This window comes from Marmota monax, unplaced genomic scaffold (assembly GCF_021218885.2).
Source record: "Marmota monax isolate L192 unplaced genomic scaffold, Marmota_monax_Labrador192_F-V1.1 WCK01_AAM20220418_F8-fsc00021, whole genome shotgun sequence".
NCBI classification, from domain to species: Eukaryota; Metazoa; Chordata; class Mammalia; order Rodentia; family Sciuridae; genus Marmota; species Marmota monax.
This window is the reverse complement of record NW_026695228.1, coordinates 25,979,627-25,993,664: the sequence shown is the minus strand read 5'-3', so window position 1 is coordinate 25,993,664 and position 14,038 is coordinate 25,979,627. Positions and strand designations below refer to the sequence as shown.

The 14,038-nt window shown below is 50.5% G+C and overlaps 2 protein-coding genes across 4 annotated transcripts; one reads left to right on the top strand and one right to left on the bottom strand.

Annotated features, from left to right (window-relative positions):
• Positions 1-1,543: 1,543 nt before the first annotated feature.
• Positions 1,544-3,251, top strand: Swsap1 (SWIM-type zinc finger 7 associated protein 1). The gene is made up of 2 exons (XM_046436452.2): positions 1,544-1,790; positions 2,296-3,251. The coding sequence occupies exons 1-2, from the start codon at positions 1,545-1,547 to the stop codon at positions 2,797-2,799; spliced, it is 750 nt and encodes a 249-aa protein (XP_046292408.1). The 5' UTR covers position 1,544; the 3' UTR covers positions 2,800-3,251.
• A 1,357-nt stretch (positions 3,252-4,608) lies between these two features.
• Positions 4,609-13,809, bottom strand: Epor (erythropoietin receptor). 3 transcript variants are annotated; one of them, XM_046436451.1, is made up of 9 exons: positions 10,227-10,337; positions 9,510-9,851; positions 9,121-9,256; positions 8,522-8,700; positions 8,286-8,443; positions 7,653-7,806; positions 7,483-7,570; positions 5,706-5,793; positions 4,609-5,612 (listed from the first exon to the last, which is right to left on the bottom strand). In XM_046436451.1, exons 3-9 carry the CDS (start codon positions 9,156-9,158, stop codon positions 5,001-5,003), a joined length of 1,317 nt encoding a protein of 438 aa, XP_046292407.1. In that variant the 5' UTR covers positions 9,159-9,256; positions 9,510-9,851; positions 10,227-10,337; the 3' UTR covers positions 4,609-5,000. The 3 variants fall into 3 exon arrangements, with proteins under 3 accessions (XP_046292407.1, XP_046292406.1, XP_046292405.1); XM_046436450.2 differs by having other exon boundaries at positions 9,510-13,809; XM_046436449.2 differs by lacking the exon at positions 9,510-9,851 and having other exon boundaries at positions 10,227-13,809.
• Positions 13,810-14,038: the final 229 nt, after the last annotated feature.

The window sequence follows — 14,038 nt, the reverse complement described above, 5'->3', positions numbered from 1 at the left end:
GGTAATTGTGTGATGTTAGTGTTGACTACTCTGTATAACTGATGTGTTGCAGTGTAATGTATCTGGTGGGGGTGGGTGCTGAGGCAGTATTTTTGACAGAGCTGAGTAACCATGTGCCTCGGAGTTTGTATGTGTTTGTGTGCATGTGCATGCATGCAGGTAGTGGCTATGGTACAGTTGTATCAGAGTGTGTTCTTGTGTGTGTGCAAGAGAAAGGATGTGTGTGAACACAGGACAGAATGCATATGGGATCCTTTGTGTCTGGATGGATATAGCTGTGAGCATGTGGATGATGGAGATTCTGGAATTGAAATATATGCAGAGATGTCATGGTGTGTGTGTGTGTGTGTGTGTGTGTGTGTGTGAAGGGTGTGGGGGTACCCAGCTGTTTGAGTGGGTGTATTGGGGGATGTTGTGGAGCTGTTTTCTGGTCCCAGAGAGAGAGAAAGCCCAGGAAATCACAGTTCTGCCCTGCCCCTGGGTCTCCAGGCAACAGCACCACTTTGAAGTTACCAGGAGACCAGGTTGCCAGGGCAACACAGACATGAGTGGCAGCTCTGGGGCAAAGTCTGGGTGAGGAGACCCAGTCAGTGATCATGCTCACTCACTTCGTTCCTTCCTCTCACCCAGTTTCTCAAAATCCCTACCTTTCTTCCTTTGCTGATTTAACAAGAACATATTTGAGACTTACAATGTGTTAACGCTGTTCTGAGCCCTGGAGTGACAGAGGTGACAAGACAAACCAGACCTCTACTGAATTTCTCTCTCCCAGCCCCTTTCTTTCCTGCCTCTTTTGTCTTATATTCCCCCTTCGCTCCTTCCCTCAGCACAAGCAAGATTCGAGAAGCCCCCATGCCAATGAGAAAGTAAGGTGAGTAGCCTCTTCTCACAGAGCCTCTTAGGTAGCTGTTGCTGTTTTGTTGTGTCGTTGTTGTTTGCACACAGTGTGCCTGAACCTGTGGCCCCAAACACTTGTGACCATATTCAGGTGTGTAGAGACACAAGCACACAACTCATCCCTCTACACTTCTCAGTTGCATTGGGTGACATCATCAAAACCACACACAGACACAAGCCCATCAATATTGCCCTGAGACACCATGAGACCCATTTTACAGGTGAGCAAACTTAGGCTAGGAGACTTGAAGTAATGTCAGTGATTTGGGCCTGTTTGCTCCAACACTCAATGCGTATATGTTGCTTACAAGACACCTTGTAAGCACAGACTAAAGATGAAAGCATAGGAAAAGATATGCTGATTAGCTGACTAGCTGATTAGTCACAGTAATAGTACTCATGCTGCTTCCCCCAGAAGCCTCCCTCAGAGGAAGGTCTTATCTCCCTTAAATTCCTCCATCTTTCCAAAACTCAAGACTAGGTTATCTGCTCAGTCCCCAGGGGGAGAGCTAGCAAACACGATTTACTTTTGACGGACAGCTCCAGGGACCAATAGAGAAGCTAAGTTTACTGTAACCAATGAGGCCTCAGTTTGGGAGGGATCAAGGCTGGGAATGCGCTCTCGATTGGACAGAGATGTGTTGCGAATGGCGGAGACGCTGAGGCGGGTGCTAAGCCGGGGCAGCGCGGTGGGGACCGGGGAGGACACGGCAGAGGCGGGGCCGCCTTTGCTCTTACTCGGTGCTCCAGGCTCTGGAAAAACAGCGCTGCTATTTGCGGCGGCCTTGGAGGCAGCAGGAGAGGGCCGAGGCCCTGTCCTCTTCCTGACTCGTAGGCCTCTTCAAAGCCTGCCCCGCGGCACCGGTGCGGCGCTTGACCCTTTGCGGCTGCAGGTAACGGTGGGGCGGGACCAGAGGCATACCAGCCAATAGTGGGGCGGGTCGAGGATTGAGTGATAGATTGGTAGGTCCCTGGCGGGGATGGCGGGAGGGCTCACCCGAGCGGCCATGATGGGGTGGAGTCAGGAGTGCGTGAGGGGTGGAACCAGCGGAACTTAATTGAGTGAAATAGCAGCTCACGACGGGCGGTGTTAGAGGCAGGCCCAGGGGGCGGGGTCAATGTTAATTGAGGGGTGGGGCTAATGGAGCTAAATTTTCAGGGCTTGGTCGGACTGAGAGTGATGGTAGGGGCAGGTTTCCTCTGGCAGTACTGGCCCTTAACTAGGACTATGGCAGTGCTGGAAAAAGGATGAATAGGAGAATATTTACCACGTTGTCACCCTGGAACCAGCTGTCTAGGGAGCGAGAGAGTCTGGGACAGCAGGGAGTCTGACTTCCTGTGCTGAATCTGGCCTCTTCTTTTCTTTCTCTTTTTTTTTTTTTTTTTTGAATCTTCTAGAAGATTCGCTTCCAGTACCCACCCTCAACCGGAGAACTTCTCCGGCTCCTGTGCTCTGCCCATGAGGCTCCGGGGCCTGCCCCCTCCCTACTGCTGCTTGATGGCCTGGAGGAGTACCTAGCAAAAGACCCTGGGCCCCAGGAAGCCGCCTACCTGGCTGCCTTGCTTCTGGATACAGTTGCCTACTTCAGCCACCGACGTGGACCCAACCGGGACTGTGGGCTCATGGTGGCCCTCCAGACTCAGGAGGAAGGAGACAGTGGGGATGCCCTGCAGCTGACACTGCTCCAGCGGTATTTCCCTGCCCAGTGCTGGCTGCAGCCAGATGCACCAGGCCCAGGAGAGTGCCACATCCGAGCCTGCCTTGAGCCAAGTGGGCTGGGTCCCAGGACAGAGTGGTGTGTGACTTTCCAACCAGATGGAGAGATGAAGATCACCAGGTGGCCCACCCAGGCTTGTGACCCCAGCTCAGACAAGAGTTCAAGCTCTAGAGACCAGCCCTGAACCTTGGTGTGTGACAACCTATCTGCCTCAGTTTCCAGGGGCTGGAATACTTATTTCAGGAACGTATGCAGATTCATCACTTAAAGAATATAAAGTGCTTCTTCTCTTTAGCTCTATATATAGGGGTTAAAAATTAGCATTATAGGGCTGGGATTGTGGCTCAGCAGTAGAGCACTCGCCTAGCATGGGCAGGACCCTGGTTTGATCCTCAGCACCACATAAAAATAAAGGCATTGTGTTGTGTCCATCTACACCTAAAAAATAAAAATAAATAAAAATTAGCATTATAGAGGTTGGGGAGAGAGCTTGCATAGCATGTGTGAGGCCCTGGGTTCAATCCTCGATACCATAAACAAGCAAAAACACCCTAGTATTACCATGTACATATTATGTCCAATCAATTGATTTTTTTTTTTTACTGTTTTGAACTGCATAAAGAGTTTCATGATAAATGTAATCTGAGGCTTCCTTCTTTGCCCAGTTAAGATTGTAACTAAGACTCAGCCACATCTTCTAGTTCATTCCTTTTTTGATGTTGCATATTAATCCACGGGCAACTATACCCTAATTTATTCATCAGATTGACTTATTTACTGCTTGAACATTCTAGTAAACATGTCCAGTATACATAGGTGTACCAGGATATATACCTAGGGTATATACTTAAAAAGTGGAATTTCTGTAGCATAAAGTATGCATGTTTTCAGCTTTCTCTGATTAAGCCAAACTTTTAAAAAGGGGTCAAATGAAAATTGCTGCTAAATGCCATAATGATATTTGGCATCACCACAGTACTTTCTCTCACCACCCCCTTTTGTCCCCAGTACTGGGGATGGAACCCAGGGACGCTCTACCACTGAGTTACATCCTCAGTTGTTTTTTTAATTTTTGAGACAGGGTCTCTTTAAGTTGTTGAGACTGGCCTACAACTTGCAATCGTCCCACCTCAGCCTCCTGAGTAGTTGTAATTATAGGAGCCAGTGTTTTCTTTAAAACATGGCCTGACTAGGTGTAGCGCACAAGCTTGTAATTTCAGCAACTCAGGAGGCTGAGACAGGAGGATTGTAAGTTCAAGGCCAGCCTCAACAACTTAGGGAGGCCCTAAGCAACTTAGTGAAACCTTGTCTCAAAATAAAAAATAAAAAGGATTGGAGATGTAGCTCAGTAACAGAGTACCCCTGGGTTCAATCCCAGAACCAAAAAAAAAAAAAAAAAAAAGCCTTATTCAGAATAAAGCCCTGTGAGATATTGTTTTATTGTTGTTTTTTTAAAATTTATTTATTTTAGTTGTACACAATGCCTTTATTTTTATTTATTTATTTTTATGTGGTGCTGAGGATTGAACCCAGGCCTTGCACACGCCAGGCGAGTGCTTATGGCTGAGCCACAACCCCAGCCCCTATTGTTGTTATAGTGATAGAGACTAGATAGAGGGTTACTAAAAAGTTTTCTTCTCCTTGGGTGTACAACAAATTACATCTCCCAGCATCCCATGGTTCTAGTTGGGTCACATGACTTTCTGACCAGTAGAATGTGACAAAAGAGACTGTCTTCACATGAGATCCCTAAAATGAACCGTGGAATCTTCTGCTATTCTGCTGCATCCCTTTGTTTATTAGCTGACAGGACGTACAGCATCGATCTAAGGACCCCATGGTCATCCCAAGAGAAGACTAAGCTATAGACCAAAAGAGTTTGGGCCTCTGACTCATCCCAAAATGGCTTCCCACCAGTCTGAATTAGGATATCAGCGAGAAACCATGTAATGAGCTAAGCCACTAAGATCTAGGAGCTGCTTGTTACACCAGCTAGTATAATTTACATGACTAATTTATTTCATTATGATTAGTCTTCACATTGCCAGGTCCAAAATTTCAGAGTGAGATCAAGGACTTTATCTGCTGCCCCTGTGGCCATGGCCTAGGGAAATATGGGGCTTACAGAGAGTTTGCAGAAGTCATAGTAGAAAAACTTAACATATTTTATACATATATGTATATACAAAAAAAAAAAAAAAGAACATACATATTATAAAATACTGCACAGTTGGGACTTTCTGAGCAGAATGGGTCGGGTAAACAGTCAAAGTTAGCAATGCCCCTAGCCTTGAGGGCAGCCTCTCCGTTCCTGTTCAGGTCAGTCTTGGACCTGAACTGGCGCTGCAGTCCTGTTGGATCCCCAAGCATCTGTAGGCTGGAGTCCTAAGAGCAGGCCACATAGCTGGGGGATAGAGGCTCAGGGGTTGGGACAGGGCTGTTCTCATACAGGTTGGAGTAGGGGCTATCAGAGGAGCCCCCTTGGGCTCCCTGGGAGTCCCCTGAGCTGTAATCAGTTGAGATGCCTGAATCAGAAACCACGAGGTACAAGTACTTCAGGTGGGGTGGGGTGGGGGGCAGCTCAGGAGGCAGTGCTCGTGGACGCAGGAGCTGGGAGCTGGGATCCAGGATGGTGTACTCAAAGCTGGCAGCTGAGGCGCCCTCTTGTCTGGGCTTTAAGACCAAAGCAGATGAGCATGAGGATGCTTCTGAGCCTTCATCCACAGCCACTGTGTCCACACTGCCATCAGGCCCTGAGAGGTCCTCACTGCATGGGCTCTGGGGCAGCAACCACTTGTCCAGCACCAGATAGGAGTCCTGGGCACGTTCATTGCCCACTGGCTCCAGCAGAGGCCCCGTGTCATCTGCTCCTGGCTCCACTGCCTGGGTAACCCCCCAGCAGCGCTCTGAAAGGACTTCCAGGTGGGCTGGTGGGTCCTCTGTGAAGGGTGTGCAGGGGTTCCACCAGAGACAGCCATCGTGCTGGGAGAGCCACAGCTGGAGAAGCAAAACCAGCTGCTCAGAGGCCAGGGCTTCCACTTTCAGGGGCAGGATAGCCCCAGGCTCTGGGGGGACAACCAGGCCACCTACCTGGAAATTACCCTTGTGGGTGGTGAAGAGACCCTCAAACTCGCTCTCTGGGCTTGGAATGCCCGGCCAGATCTTCTGCTTCAGGGCCCTGTTGAAATTGATAGAAATATTTTGGTGGACATAAGCCATTGAACACTCACCACTGCTCTTAGCCCCCAGTCACATGTGTACAAATATTCCTGGTCCCTGTGATCATGAGGGACACAGAGGGGTACATCAGGACTGGGGAACAGGGGCTTTGGCTGAAGCATCAGTGAGGTCCTTCAGAAGGCTAATTAGAGCGGATTTGTGAGGATGACAAGGAGCTCAATATAAACTGACTCAAGCTCCGAACCTGCCAGGGTTTGCCTGGAGGAGCACTATTGTCACTACTCTTATCACTCCCTTCAGTGGTTTCTCAGCATTCGGAATATATCCAGGGCTGGGGATGTAGCTCATGTAGAAGGCATGCTTAGCACTCTTGAGGCCCTGGGTCCCATCCCCAACACACACACAAAACAAAATCCAAACTCCTTCCCCTGCCCCACAGGTCCTGCGTGATCAGCCTCCTGGTATTTCCTTTGCCTCATTCATCATTCCCCCCTCACAGAGTGCTCCAGCCATATCTCTTACAGCTGCTTCAGTGTCCCAACTTCATTTCCACCAAAGGACCTTTGCACTTGCAGTTTCTTCTCCCCACTTTTCACATGGCTGCTTCCTATCAACTCTGAGGTTTCTACTCCAGAAGCCTTCCCTAACTATCCCATCATATATGTACCCATGCCATGTGTTTCTAGGATATCACTCATAGCAATTTTTTTAATTTTATATATATATATATATATATATATATATATATATATATACACACATACATATTTTAGTTTTCAGCGGACACAACATCTTTGTTTGTATGTGGTGCTGAGGATGGAACCCGGGCCCCACGCATGCCAGGCGAGCGCGCTACCGCTTGAGCCACACCCCCAGCCCAGCAATTTTTTTTTTGATGAGTTATAAAGAAGTTTATTTTGGCTCATGGTTCTGAAGGCACATGGTTGAGGGCCGACATCTGGAGATGGCCTCTTTGCTGGCAGTCCTGAGGCAGAGCAAAGCTTCACACAGCAAGAGACAGGGAGAGTGAGTGAGTGTGTGTGTGTGTGTGTGTGTGTGTACTCATAGCAATTTATAATTAAATATTTGTTGGTTCCCTTGTTTGTTGTCTGCCTTGTTTGTTGACTTAACTACGAGATCCACAAAGTCAGGGACTTGTAAGCAGGATCTGGCTTGTTCTCCACTCTCTCCTCAGTGCCTACCACATTTTGGTACCCAATATGTACTTTCCCACAAATAAGTGAACAAGGCCATGAAAGTGAATTAGTGGGCACGGCAGGAAGGACATCCCAGGCAGAAGGAACTGCAGGTGCAGAGACTTGGGGTGTGAAAAGGCACGGTGTGTGCTTGGAATTAGACCTCAGAATGGCTAGTCAGATCATTAAGCATCTAAGGAACTTGACAACAAGGGTCAAGGGCCATTCAGAAGCTTAAGACCATCTGGTTGATTTGATAAAAGTCATTACACTAGGAAAAGGAACTAGCAAAGGAATCCAAGAAGGAGCAGACACTGAGGAACAAGGAAAACCAGGTGCACGTTCCCAGGGACAGAAAATTTTAACCAAGAATCTGGGTCTGGTCACTTTGGGAGAGTGTTTCCTCCTAAATCTAGTTTTCCCTAGTGAAAGAAGGATGTTCCAAGGAACATCCACGTGCCCAGATTGCGGGGGCGGGGGGGGGCGCTTACCGACGGTGGGACAGCAAGGCAAGCACGGCCAGCAGCAGCAGGATTAGCACCAGGATGAGGGAGAGCGTCAGGATGAGGGGGTCCAGGTCTAGGAAGTAAGGAGGAGGTCAGGGCATGGGTTTGCCCAGCATTTCTCCCCAGCTCCTTCCACACCCCCACCTGGGTCTCACCGCTAGCAGTCAGCAGCGACACAGGCTCAGACCAGGCGCTCCAAAAACCACCAAAGCTCGGCTCGGCCATACGCGCACGAACTGCGAAGGTGTAGCGCGTGGCTCCACGCAGATTGCTCAGCACGCACTCAGTGCGACCCTCCAAAATCTCCACCTGGGCGAGGGGCACAAGGTGGAGTACAGAGAAGGGCGCTTGGGGCGGGCCCTGCCGGGATCCAGCTAGTCGGAGAGAGAGGCAATGCCTGAGTCTGGGCCAATGAGAGTAGGGGGCGTATCCCAGGAAAGCTCAAGGCCAATCAGAGTAAAGATCCCATAACAAAGGGCGTGACCTGCGCTACCTAAAGGCGGAGCCCGACAGCCTAGAGTGAACTGCGTCCTGAAGTGTGCGGTTAGGGATTTAAGAGTGACAGAAGTTGGGGTTGAAGCGGATCAGCGGGGCATTGGCAAAGGGGTAGTGAAAATGAGCGTGGAGCTTTCTTAGGCATCAAGGCAGTGGGATGTGGGCCGTCAGGGATGGGGCTGGAGGGACCGGGCCTCGAGGGCGGGCCGTGGGGCCCTTCTGGGTGGGGACTTAGGGGGGGCAGGCAGTCTGCTGTGGAGCTGCTAGGGCTGGACGGTCCCGGCAGGCCTCACCCTCTGCGATCCTCCTGCACCGTGGCCGGCCGAGACATCCACTTCGTAGCGGATTTGGGTCGTCATAGGTGCCCCAGGAGGCGGGAGCCACCGTAGCACCACGTGGCCGCCCTCCTCGGCCTGCCGTGCCAACAGCCCTGCTGGGGCGTCCAGGAGCACTGCAGAGTGGGGTTGATCAGGTGGGCGGAGACTAAGACCCCCTCCCCTGACCCCTCCTCCATTCTCCGCGCACATACCCACTTCGTTGATGTGGATGGTACGGCGATAGCGCAGAGTGCCCGAGGAAGCCACTGTGACTTGCAGCTCTAAGGGCACGAAGCTCGACGTGTCGGCCGTAGGCAGCGAGCACCAGAAGCGCACCGCGCCACGGGCAGTGGGTTCCTGGTGCAGGTGACACGGCTTCCGTGGCTCACCCCTATGCGCCGGGGAACCCAGGAGAGAAGGAAGCAAATTGGGAGGGGGAGCTGGGAAATTTGTGTTGTCCAGACTGTGGTGGCATTTTGGTTACTAGCACCGGGGGAAGCCCCAGCTCCGGGGTAGTGACGCCTGAGTCCAGCATAGAAATTATATTGCCCCAGTCCCTGATGTTTTGGGGTCGCGTGGAAGCGGCGATCACTGGAGTATTCCAGCACGTGCCACTAGGGGGAGTGTTAGCCCTGGCCTGGTAGATTTTCCACCAGTGACCACAACCGGAGGCGCCGTCCAACTCCAGGCTCTAGGGGACATCTCAGGCTATGGCCTCCGGGAAATTCTACCTGCCCGCACCGCACCCCTCGATACACACACACACACACACACACACACACACACCGGTGGGACATCTGCCCTGACTCACTCGAGCTGGTAAAAGAAGCTGTAGTTGTGGGAGCCCATCCTAGAGCTCGCCGCTTCCTCCCAGAAACACACCAAGTCCTCCAATCTCTCGGTGAAGCACAGAAGGTCTTCGGACCCGCGGGCTGCCAGCAGGGCCGCTGGGAAGTGACAATGAGAGGGGGTCAGGGAAGCCGAGCCCTGTTCCTGGCCACAGCCCCCTTCCCCTCCCTCCGCCGCCTGTGCGGACGCGATAAGAAAAAAAGCACCGCCCCGCCCTCTCCCGGAGCAGGGTCCTCCAGGGGTCTGCAGAGGGGGTGCCCTTGGAACTCCCCAGCGCAGGTTGCTTGCCTACTGTCCCCCACCCCATTACACACACCCGCCCACCCCGTGGCCAGCTGAGCAGTGCACAACCTTCAAGACCTCGGCCCCCAGCTGCCCGCGCTGCTCCAGGCCTGGATGTGTGCACTGCTGGGTGTGTATGGAGGAGGCGGTCCCCTATCTGCCCCAACAGGCTCCCGATAGCGCCAACCGTGTCCCCCGCTCCCTTCTTCCACCCGACGGGGCTAGGGATCTGGCGCCCGCTCGCAAACCGTGTTCACAGTCGCCTGCAGCCTGGCCCCTCTGACTCGAGGCTTTAGCCTCTTTTCCCAATTGGAGGGTCCGCTTGATCCCCTCCCCCCAGGGACTCAGACTGCAGGAGTCCTAGACCCAGCACACCCTTGTTCCATTAGGCTTTAGCATGTCCTAGACTCCCTGAAAAGATAAAATAAGAATCATTTATATGTATATATATCACAAAGTATCTATTTATTTTTCTGTGGTGCTGAGGATCAGCCCAGTGCCTCACACATGGGAGGCAAGTACTCTACCACTGAGCTCCATCCCCAGCCCTAAAATAAGAATCTTATGCCCCTCTCTTAACTTCTTCCCCAAGACCCATCCTGGGGACTTAGACCCCAGCATGCTTCATTGGGACCGGGTCTGGGGATTCAGACACTAGCTTGCTCCCCAGGATCCAGTCTGAAGGTACAGAACCTAGAATGGCCCTCAGGACCCAGAGTGGGAATTCAGGCCCCAGCATTGCCCTCCAGGACTCAGGGTGGGGGTCCACACAGACTCCATTCTTACCTTTGCTCTCAAGCTTGGGGTTAGGCAGGTTGAGTGGGGGCGCCAAAGCTGCTTCAGCAAGCAGGAGAAAGAGAGGACTGACCCGGGGCCAAAGGGGAGCCCTGAGGTGGCCCATGGTTCCACCCGGCCCCGGGGAGCCCAGGGCTCCTGCCCCGAGGACCAGCCCCTGGCACAGTCCACAGCTGGGTTCCGCAGCTGCCTCCACCGGACACAGCTGACCAGGCAGGCTCTTCCCGGCCAGAAGCCTCCAAGAGGCAGCTCCCCCAAAGGGGCGGGACCAGCACGCAGCCTGGGCAGAGATAAGCACCCGCCGGGAGGGGGCAGGGGCCCTCCTGGGACCAGTGGCCCCTTGGAGGCCAAGGACAGCTCCAAAAGCAACATCGGACACACTTTGTGTGACTATGTGACCCTAGACAAGTAACTTACCTTACCCGATCTTCATTCTTCTCATCTGTAAAACCTAGCCTGATGCGTAGCAAGCATTTAAAAAATGTAAGCTACTGATATTATCCTGCTGATCAGCACTCCTCCCCAGACTGGAAATAAGAACAATCATCATAACGACTAGCAATTGAGTAGAGGAGCAGGGCTGCTCCTGCTCCTGCTGCGAGGAAGGTACAACGTGGTCCTTCATTTGTAAAGTTACACATATTCTGGAGTGAGACTTCATTTATGATTTTGTGGGGGGAAATGCTTACTTTTTAAAAATATTCTTTTTTAGTTTTAGGTTGACACAATATCTTTATTTTATATTTATGTTGTGCTGAGGATTGAACTCAATGCCCCATGCATACTAGGTGAGTGTTCTACCACTGAGCCACAAACCCAGCCCCACATATTTTTTTAATATTTATTTTTCAGCTGTAGTTGGACACAATACCTTTATTTATTTATTTATTTTTATGTGGTGCTGAGGGCCTCGCATGTGCTAGGCGAGTGCTCTACCGCTGAGTCACAACCCCAGCCCCTTACATTTTTATACACTTGGTATTTTATTTTATATGGTTCTTTTAATAATCTGGAAAATAATTATATTATAAATCATCAAATCCATTCACTAGGACTGAATTTCTCAAACTGGGGTACATACCTGCACAGAGGTGCACACCTACAGAAGGGAGGGGGTAACCATTGAGCTTTCCTACCCCAGACTAGCCAATCAGAGTACACCATTCCCTGACACTCAGTGATTGGTTCAGGGTGGGCTTGTTAACCAAGACAGTCTGAGCTTCCATCCTGAGATTTCAGCTGGATTTGCTGGGAAAAGAGGCTCCCTTTTCTTGCAGATGTTGTGGTGTAACCAGAGAGGCATCTTTGCCAGTAGGAAGGAAGAAATAACCAGACGGTGAAGTTGACATGAGCTGTGTGCTGTTCCTTCCCTCTCCCTGGAAGGCTTTTCCCCTAGATATTAACCGAGCTCTCTCCCTCACCTTATTCAGACCTCTCCCCGCACCTGCCTCCTCAGTGAAGCCTTCTCTGATCACCTCCCCCACATGCCTCCTTCACCTTTAAACAACTTTTTTTTTTCCCTTTTTGGCTACTACTGTGCTTGTCACCTGATATATGTTTAATGTTTTGTTATTGAGTCTATGGGGGCAGGGACATTTGACCCTTTTCTTGATTACTGTAGTCCCACCACTGAGAACAGAGTCTGGCACATAGTAAAAGTATTTATGGTGTAAAAGATTAGGGGAGAGCCCGTCGGATGCCTGTAACCCCAGCAGCTCAGGAGGCTGAGGCAGGAGGGTTGCAAGTTTGAGGCCAGCCTCAGAAGTTTAGAGAGGCCCTAAGCAACTTAGCAGACCCTGAACAGACTCTGAAATAAAAAAGAGCAGTGGATGTAGCTCAGTGGTAAAGTGCCCTTGGGTTCAATTCCCAGTAGCCCGCCCCCCCATAAATAGAGAGAACCAAGCTAAGAGATACAGACAAACAGTGGATCTTGTGTAGCCCGTACAACTATTCCTGAGTACCCGGCACCAAGAAAGAAACAGGAAGGAAGGAAGGAAGGAAGGAAGGAAGGAAGGAAACCACAGAAGTTGGGGCTGGGGGTGTAACTTGGTGATACAGCACTTGCATAACGTGTACCAGGCCCTGGGTTCCACCCCCAGTAAACACACAGATCAGTGAGGATGTTTTCCTTAGGTAACTGGCATCTGGAGGGAGACAGAGACAGAGAGACACTCAGTTGTAAATAAAAGTGGTAAACTGGCCTTGTGGTTAAGTACATTTCTTCTGGTGTTATATTATTCTGGTTTGAACACCAGCCACTTACTTTTTTTTTGTAGATGGACACAACACAATGCCTTTAATTTTTTGTGGTGCTGAGAATCGAACCCGGGTCCCGCCCATGCTAGGCGAGTGCTCTACCACTGAGCCACAATCCCAGCCCAGCCACTTACTTTTGCTAGTCTCAGTTCTTCATGTATAAAACGGAGATAATACAGTGCTCAGTCCTTAGGGGTATGGTGAGAATTAAATTAGATTATTTTTCTTTTCTTTTTCCTTTTTTTTTTGGATACCAGAGATTGAACCTAGGGGCGCTTTCCCACTGAGCCACATCCCCAGAACTTTTTACTTTTTTCTTTTGAGACAAGGTCTCACTAAATTGCTTAGGGCCTCGCTAAATTGCTGAGGCTGGCTTTGAACTTTTGATCCTCCCACCTTAGCCTCCTGAACTGCTGGGATTACAGGTGTGTGCCAGGAGCCTGGCTAAGTGAAATTCTTAAAACTTGGCACACAGTGAGCACACAGTGGGGATAGCAATTATTAGTTGCTTGGGTTAGTTCAAATAGGATGCTGTTATATTCAAATGGTCTTCAGGTCTTTATACTCACAGAAGAAAAACAACTCTGAAAAGTAGCATGATGTGTACTGTAACCAGTGTTCCATCAGACCTTACATGAAGGTTAGCTTCTTCTATCCCCTCTCTTACTCCTGATGGTGCCTGGGCTTTCCTTGCTATTTCTCAAAAGGGACAAGGTTAGAACCATAGGGACTGGGGCTGGGATGAGAAAGAAAGAAAAAGAGAAAGAAAGAAAAAGAGAAAGAAAGAAAGAAAGAACCGTAGGAACTGTTTTAAGCCCATTCACTAGAATTTCTCCTCCTCCTCCTCATACAGCATCTGAATTTCACTTCCATGTGTGTGCCCACCAAGACACCCCCCCTGTGATTTGAATTTTCTGTGCCAGCTCAGGGGGTGGGCACAGGACCCCAATCTGGCCAATCAGCATTTGGTTCAGGGATAGACATGTGACCCAAGATGGTCCAGTGGGAACTTGCTCTGAGATTTTTGCTGTGGTCACTATGGGAAGGAGGAGTTCTGTTGGCAGAGGAGGGCCCTCAGACCAGGGCAAAAGGACAGTCAGTTAGGCAAGGATCGATTGAGTCAGGAAAATGAGAGCTGATTCAAAAGGAAACAAAATGCTAATACCTCCAGAGCCCGTTCCCCTCCTCCAATCTGTTGCCAAGGCCACCTGCCTCCAGGTTCTGTTCCTCTCCTCAAGGAGTTGTTAATGAGCACTTCCTGGGTGACTCCCTTCCTGCCGGTACCTCTAAATGGCTCCTTTCCTGCTCTGGGTCACTGCACCTTTCCGTCAAGTAGGCAAAATAGAGGAGGAGGGGGCATGAGAAGAAAGGAAATCTGAAATCTACAGAGGACAGAACACCCCCTCCCTCGGGCACCAGCCTTGGGTCCCCTCCTCTACAGAGGAGTCTCCCTTCTCTTCTCTTTTCTTCCCTCCTCCTCCTCCTCCTCCTCCTCCTCTTCTTCCCCTCTCTCTCCCCCTCTACCCTTTAAACAAAACTTTTTGCTC